The 8958-nt window shown below is 33.3% G+C and overlaps 1 protein-coding gene across 1 annotated transcript; it reads right to left on the bottom strand.

The window, feature by feature from the left end:
• Window positions 1–2079: 2079 nt before the first annotated feature.
• On the bottom strand, window positions 2080–5018 carry LOC149575801 (uncharacterized). Its single transcript, XM_089816072.1, has 5 exons — window positions 4353–5018; window positions 3818–3976; window positions 3319–3384; window positions 3050–3115; window positions 2080–2229 (listed from the first exon to the last, which is right to left on the bottom strand). The coding sequence occupies exons 1-5, from the start codon at window positions 5016–5018 to the stop codon at window positions 2080–2082; spliced, it is 1107 nt and encodes a 368-aa protein (XP_089672198.1).
• Between the last annotated feature and the right edge of the window lie 3940 nt (window positions 5019–8958).

Here is an 8958-nt window from a genome sequence, read left to right on the forward strand (position 1 = left end):
ACAAATCATTATATTGGCAAGTGTTTAAGGCCCCATCATATGTTTTGGTCTAGATTTTTCACTTTCTAATTAATATTGTATGGCCACCCTCATATTCATGAATGATGAATGAGCATTGTCTCAATTACATAAATCTCAAATGTTATCATTAATTCTGCACCTTCACCCCACTTGCTAGGCCATCATGTTACCCAATTGAAATCTCCCGCCTTTTTATTTCCCAAATGAGATTATTGAGCACAATTTAGTGCCTAGTGTCATTTTCTCGATGTTTCAGTACAAGTTTTGCAACCTATGTTGTACATACCTCCAACATTTTCATAGGACATCAAATGATCTTTGAGTATTCCCATCACATCAACCTAGTTTCATAAATTACCAAAGGTGACATACCTTTTTTACTACCACCCCGCCACCACTTAAGTGCTAGCTCAATTCCTCACAACTGTTGTGTGGCCTATTTGACTAACTCATCCCTCACCCACTTACCTTCTTGATACATGTGTGATATCTTAAAATTTTCTTAACAATTCTCATATTGGTTTAATTCATTTCCACAATTTCTAATTTAGAGTCAATTTCTACTCAATCACATTGTTTTTATCAATGATTTGCCTTCCAAATGCACCTGAAGTGTCTTAGATCTAGTTTGCACTTTAATTCAATAAGAGGTACCCTAGACTTTGCATCATTATTTGGTCTTATTCCAAGACATACTAATCTATAATCAATTGCCACTCAATTGTGGTCTCTCAATGCATAATTTGTACCATTTAAACCATAGTCAACTTTAGAGGCTTCATAGAAATAGATCTTAACCCATCCAATTTCTAGTCCTCCCAAAAATGTTCCTTCTCAAAATTTTGAAAGAATATCAGTCTTTCCAGGAATTTATAATGTATTGTTAATTAGCTTGTTAAATTTTATTTAAAATTATATAAAAGACATATCTGTCACCTTCATATTTTATTGTATCAGTTTTCATGTTTATTTATCTATTCAAAATTTTAAATCATAATAATCTTTTGATCTACTAAAGATGTTGAATGGTTCCAAATAAACCGAATAGAAATCAACACTTGCTGAGTGCAATGGGTTACTCAGCTAGAAATTATTATTTTCCTTAACTAAAAAGACTAAAATATAATTAAAATCTAAAAAGTCTGATAAAAGGAAAAGACATTTAAAAAAATTCAATCTATTACAAAATGGTCTTTCATGTTCCTTAATCAAAATTAAGTATGGACAATTTGTTTCAAATTCATTGATGACTCCATTGACGAATCATACTGTAATTCCACCCAGGGAGGTTGGCCATGAGTGGCAGCGCTAATTTAAAATAGGATTTCAATTCTTTTAACAACCGAGTCAATATCTATATGATGTGAGAGACAAAACAGACCATACAAGAAATTCATTCGTTTTCTTCTGAGGAAAAAATTATTCAAATTGATTTGCCAAAGTCCAAAGTCATACAATCCGGCGAAGATTTAGACTTTGCAAAAGTATTATTACATTTGCATTTGCACATCCACATGCAATTGCATGTGGAGTAGTAATAAATGGCTGCATTTACGCTGTAAAAAGACCCAAATCATCATATATTAATAATATTCATATTATTGTCTTAATTTGCTCCCCCAAAACAATACATAAGGTCGTGTCAGTAGTTACAATTTATATCTTATTTTCACTCCAACTATGTCAGATTATTCTGACACAAAATTGTGGTTTTTTTTCTCTCTATCTAGTTTTAATTGTAAATAGTCTTTGAGTTGTTGGTTAATTTATCTAAATTAACAAACAACTCGGACTATTCAAACAGTTTCTTATTAAGGATCTTCTGGAGACCCACAGAAATTATTCAAAATTTTTGATACAAAATCTGGCCAGAAAATCACGTCAAATTGTATCACAATTGCTTTTACACGCAGCTGAGGCCCATTTTGAGTTTTGGGTGTGGTGAATTTGACATATTCTTTGATGGGATTTGTTTATATAGGATGACCACCTTTAGAAATGTTTAGATAAATTCAGTAATCATCAGTGTTGTTATGCTGAACACATGATCTGTTAAAGTTAAATGATCTCCATGTTTTTGGTTTTCTTCATCTCTTCCATCTCTGCTAATGACCTTGTTGATGCAATTTCTTGAATCACATCTTGCATTTTAACTATGGCAGCTGAACTGCTGTCTTTCTTTGGCCAGTATTCATCTGTTGTAAGAACCTGCAAATCAGGGAAAAATGGATCAGTATTTGAATTTATCTTATATGTCTTTGAATCTCATGACATGATCTTGGAAACAAAGTAATTGTTGTGAGAGAAGAGCATTGCTTATGAAATAGAAAGCATCAATAGAAATTAACATTTGGAATTGGGAGATAGAGGAAATGGTAAATATGGAATGTCATTTCATTATAGAATGTATCTCTTATGAGGATATCCATTCTGAGTACAAAATGGCTGGAAGATTGATAATATGAATCAGTTATTTGAGGAAGAAAAGAACAATCACCAACGTCCTTGTCAAAATTGATAGTAGGAGATTGTACATAAAAAAGAGCACAAGATAAATCAAGGATGTTTTATTTTAGTCTAATAGATTGTTTAGTCTCATAGATATCATTAAAATCTTTCATTTATTCATTCAAAACAATAATAGAAGGTAATTGGCTTGGGTGCCTAGTTCTATTTGCTAGAGTTTTCTGCGATAAAATATGAAGTTATGTAGTCGAATCTCCTTCCAGACGATGTGTTGTGCCAACGTTAGCAAAGCAAAACAAACAAACAAAAACTCCTAGAAGGTTGAAATTAAGTGATGAATTTATTTTTCCCTCCTTGCTTCATTATCATCTCCATGATAATCTGTACATTAACTGTCACTCTAATTAAACACTGAATGAATCAACAGTGATGTGGCCTTATAATCTTCTTAACAAAATATCCAATAGTTTCTTTATCAATACTGTGAATTGGAGAGACTTGAAATCCTCGATAATGATCTGTTAAAAGATTTTTCTTTTGAAAATAGTTGGCATCAACGTACCTTGACTTGAAGCTGCAAAAATTTCACGTAATTTATGGCTTTCTCCAACATGGTAACCAAATCAAACTGCAAAACAACAATTTTTATAGGATTCTTAACAAGATTGAACAAGATATCTGGACACAAAATATATGCATAATAAAAACATCAAGGTTTGGACGCAGTGAGATCGAATTATCAAAATGGACTGGAAATTTATGGCTGGTTTTCATCGTTAATAATTGTGAAAGCATGAAAACATTTTCATCTATAGAGTTCTGATAAAATACCTTAGATCCATTTGGTACAAGATCTTGCAAAATCTTGAGCCTTTCACTGATACGCTCTCTTCTAAGCTGATATCAAAGCCATAAGATGAATATAAGTCAAGATCTTCGTGACACAAACTTCCTGATAATTGTAAATCAAAACTTGGGAACATCATACAACTCTAGTGTTGTTTAGATGTTTTAGGCTTCCATAGTGAAATGACGTTAGATTAAGATTTGGGAAAAATAAAAAACTGTTAAATTTGAACTTTTGGATTCTAGAAATCTGATATAATTAATTTGACATTTCATACCACACTCATAATTTATCATCCATATAAGATTTATCATACGATCTAAAATAGTGTTGCAGAATTATGATCTAACATATGAACATAAATTACGAATTGAGATTCATATCAAAACACTGAGATTTAAAGAATTTCAAGACATTTTTCTGGTTTTTATTAAAAACATTCATTCTATTGTTAGATTGAAGTGTTTAAGCTGAGGTGCTTACTCTAGCAGCCACACTTTGAGGGTCCATTGCACTGCCCTGCCTGGGTCGAGCTGACTTTAGTTTAGGAGATTTAGATTGCATTGAATTACATGAGCTGCTTGGAGAAGACCATGAAATCATTTTTTTAGTGCAGGGTTGCATGTCATCTTCTATATTTATCTGCACATCAGTTCATAAAAGCTCAATTTTTGAAAATAAAATTCTATTTTGTTATGAACTACAAGCATAAAACAATCAGACTATGTGGCACAGTATTTCTCTTTAATAACCCAGCGGTATCCCTGCGACTCAGCCCAGCTTCTCCCCTCGCCTTACCTTGGGCTTATAGATGCCAAGTTGGGGTTCAAGGAAAAACGAGCTGAGGCAAGACTAATCCACTGGAGGTAAAGACTCTTGGCCCACACTCCAATCCTGCCAGGTAAAACCCAGAGGGAGATTCGAATCCGAGACTATGGCACAGCATTACCCATTGGATGTCTCAATAAGATATAATCTCTATTGCATATGATGAATATAGTAAGGGAAGAGGACTTACCGTGCAAGAACGCTTGAGGGGCAATTGCATTTTCTGGTTTGGAGCAGAGCTGTTAGTGTAATGAATTTGATCACAGCTTTTCTCATCTGTAATGGAAGACTGGGATTGCCAAGCAAGTACATTCTGAGAATTGAATCCGATTGCCATGGCAGCATCTTGATCCAACATGTTCTCACATGCAAAATCATCACAATAGTTGTACAAATTTCTTGGCACATGATTATTCACACTTGTCTTCAACTGTGCTTCTACTCCTGCTGCATCTTTCACATTTACTAGTCCGGCCGAGTTTGAAGGACAACTTAGCTCTAAAGCTTCGCCATTGCTGCAGATCAAGCTCTGGAACAGCGGGCCATCGAAGGGATAAATTTGAGAATTCGCAAAGCAATCTACTGATCCGTGGGATTGCTCCGAGGAGTCGACATGGAAAACTTGATTGGAACTGTAATTGTTCTCATGAAATTGTAGGTATGGATTAGCTAGATGATGTTGCATGCCAGATGCACCATTGATCTCTGATCTGATTCCTGCAGCCATGGAATTCCCACTAAAAGCTGAATCTGATTGCATCACCAGATTGTTGAGAGCCATACCAGAATACTCTGATATCATCTGTGCTGTATGCAATGCTGAGACAGGCCTCATTTGCCAGTTCTCTGGACTCATTATAATGTGATTCAGCACTAAACAAAACAGGAAAATCCCAACTAGAAGTTTGTTTCCTGATCTGCAGTGGGTTGCTTCAAGTTACAATGCAACCTGAAAGAAAAATTGATGAGTAACAATGAATCCACCATTGTTTTTGAAAAAAAAGCAATAAAAGGGTGTTGACCTGTGGTACAAAGCACATACAAATACAAGGCCGAACAAACAGGTGAACAATAGCACAAATCAATCCACCATTGTTAATCACAACAAGAACTTTCCTTTCTTCACAGAGACAATTTAGGTGAAATCAAAATGAAAAGCACTTAAAGCAGTCTTCCTCTTATGGCAGAGACAAATTTAAGAGAACGCCAAGCATTCCTATTTGATTGCTTAGGAATTACAAGAAACTAAGAGTCAAAGAGAACAAATGATTTTTATCCTCCTCAAAATCTGCATCGTATCAGGACAAATGAAAAGTTGTACTGCAATATACAAAATATCTGAATCACTGCGACCCAATTTCTACCTTAGATTTCAGTGTACCTAACTTGAAAGGCAAGGCGGCCATGGAATTTTCACATGGGGATAAATTGGAAAAAAAAAGTTGGCACTTCGAGTAATGTGCAAATGAAGAATGTGGGTGAGTGAAATTCCGTGTACCTGAATTCAATGGATTGCAGAGGCAGAGGCAGAGGCAATGGCATCGCTCATTTTGTTACTCTTTCCCCCATATAACTAACCACACAATTAAAACTTCAGAAACAATTGACGTCATTAAAATCCATCATATCATATCATTGAATTCACACAATTAAACTTGAGAAACAATTGAATTTCTTGGTTTCTCAACTCTAAATCTGCAATGACACACTCGTGCAGAGCTTTTAAGATGAAGAGGAGGAGAAAATGAAAACAGCATTAATGAGGGTGAGCTGTAAGCTTTAGACTCGCCGGCTATGGCGGCCCTCCCTACGTCTAGGAGCAGGGGCGCGTGGGGTTCTCTTTACACAATTAAAATAATAAGATTCTGGATGAATTGCTGATATATCAAATCTCAGTGAGATATTTGTTTCAGTCTTAAACATAACAATGTGTTTATACTGAAATTTGCTTCAAACCAGAAGATTTTTGCATATTTTGTACTCGAATTCATGTGGATTTGGATGAACTGACGGAGACAAAAGATGGGAATTTTAAAGCACAATTAATTGGAGAGTTCATGTGTGTTTTGTATGAACTGACGGAGACTAAAGATGGGATTTTTTTGCATATTTTCTTGTGGAATTCATGTGGGTTTGTATGAATTCGTGGGATTAGTTCTAAATTTGAATTAAAGGCAATTATGATCACGTGTTTCTTGATTACGATTTCTCACTGGATCTTAATATTATATTGGAGAGGCCATGTGTGGGGGAGTTTTGGGAGTCAGATTTTCTAAAAGGAAGCGCTGGATTTGTTTAAGGTTTGACTTTTGTTTCTTAAATGGCAATGATATGGGGATTTTTTTTTAAAGAAATCAGTATCTGTTGTTTCTTTTGAAAGGAGCTGCAGTGGAAGTAAGATGAACCGTCCCAGCAATGGTGGTGCAATAATATTTATTAACTCAAATTCAGAGCTTAAAGTAGATATGGAATGGTCAACTAAGTGAGCGTTACAAATGTTGATGGTTAGAGGAAGCACATGATTGAACGGGAAGCATGGGATTTTAATGGTTGAAAGATATAGTCTAATTTTATATTTTTATTTACAATTGAAAGAGATATAATAATTGTTTTATTTATGTTTATAAATATTAAATTTTTGAGTTGATATTGTCATAATGTGATGATTAAATTGAAGTGATTTGTTCTTATCATCAAAGTTTAAATTTTTTTCTTCCAAATGTTTTTCCATTTCATAATGAAAGATACATGGCTAATCTATTTTCTTGTATCTATGAATGTGGCAGCTGGAATATTAGTGGAGTAGGCATATGTAAATTCTTAAAATTTCAAATTCTCTGTTTGGGTGCACCAAATTGGAATTGTGAATAGGAATACATATTCCAATTTTGGTCCAAAAATGAGCATTTGCAATTCCATCGAAATAGGTGGAATTGGAATACATATTCCTATTCCAATTTTATTTATTTTAGAAAACATAATTTTTTGAGCCCATGAATTCCCCATCAAATTCCGACTGAACCAAACAAGAATAGGAATACATAGTCTTATTTTCTATTCTAGAATACGTATTCCCGTTCCTATATTCTTATTCTTGCGGCCAAACTGACTATTATATATTAGTGTGATCAAATGAAACTCTAGTATTCTAGACATCAGCATATAGCTTTGTTCTCGTTGTCTATATATAATATTGTCTCCTTGGCATTTCCTACCTGCGCTCAATAAAGTTTACTACTATCTTGATTGGGTTCTTCATTCTTATGTTTTGATATATTTTTTACTATCTATAAAACATGTTCATTACCTTATTTTTAAAATTAGTCTATTTGACATTAGAAATAAATGATAATAGAAGATATATTAATGATTATTTATATCATATTAAGGAGGAAACAAATATCTTTTTACGAAAATTGCCAAGTCAAAAAAGAAGATCAAAAGTGAAACAAGGTCTGAAATCTACTAACATATTTTTTGGTAACCAACATACAACACAACTAGACAATAGTGAAACAAAACTAGATAATTGCATAAACATGCTTTACAAGTCCTTTCTTCCTAGGATGAACAACAATCTCAAAACTCATTATCCTCTTCACCCAAGAAAGGGATAAATGGGAGGAGAACATACATTCTTGATACCAAAAGGTGACAAAGTACAAGATGGAAGGCAAATATCAAAGTGGACCATCTATGGGAAATCAGACAAGTCATAGAAGGATCTCACACAACATCTCCAAGAATCAATGAAAGATTAGAAATAACATGCAATATACAAGGATCAAGAAACAACTCCACAACCATAAAATGAGGTATAAAAGTGACAAAAAAAGGTCAACCTCAAAAAATTGCACCATCATTTGAAGTTCATAACTAACATTCATCCACTAATAGGAGGAATAAGAGATTCTCAATCGAGGACAATTTGACACCAAGTGATCAACAGAAAAGCACTACTAATACAAGAAATGAATGACACGAAGTAATCAATAAAAAAACACTACCAATGTAAGAAATGAATGTTTTCATAATGCAAAGATTGGTTCCACAAGCAATCCCTAGCTCATAGAATATTATTAATGAAGAGAGGTGAAGACAAATCCAATTTCACAAGAAGATATATTGATTGTTAGTCTTACATTCAAAATATGTTTTTACACATAAAAGGAAAAAATTAAATCAACCTTCTTCCAATTTAAAAGGGAGAATACATTTCTTTTCTACACATCTAAGATAACAAATATGAATATTTAGAATCTACTTAGTAGATGAGATAGGTTCGGAGAGATAAAAGGACAAAATATTCATAGTTTTGAGTTCCAAAAAATGAATAAACCCATGAAAGTGTTTAGCTGGAAAACCAATTCAAGATTAGTGATATTGAAATGAATTTATTGAAACTTGTGAATAATTTGTTTGTTATTTGAATTATTTTCACGATTATATATTTCATTTTATACGTGTAAGTATGATTTAATGCATAGACTTAATCAACGGTCATGGATTTATATGTTGATTTTAGTTGATCTTATTTTATTATAGCATAGCAATTGGTTCTTCTTCTTTGTAGTTTACATGTAGCAAGATAATTGGTTCCCTTGTGTCAATTCATGTACACATGTTGATTCAACACCCATAAACATTTAGAACACTTTCAAACATGCAAACTATTCTAGACGGTTGAGTAAATTTTAATTAATAAATTGATAATATATATGCATTTAGTGAATGATAACTCTAAAATGTGAGGACTATCGATATTGTGATTATCTAAAATAAAGTAGTATTGTAAA

The sequence above is a fragment of the Cupressus sempervirens genome, chromosome 2, assembly GCF_028749045.1.
Source record: "Cupressus sempervirens isolate cs-2001-9-10 chromosome 2, ASM2874904v1, whole genome shotgun sequence".
In the NCBI taxonomy this organism is placed as follows: Eukaryota; Viridiplantae; Streptophyta; class Pinopsida; order Cupressales; family Cupressaceae; genus Cupressus; species Cupressus sempervirens.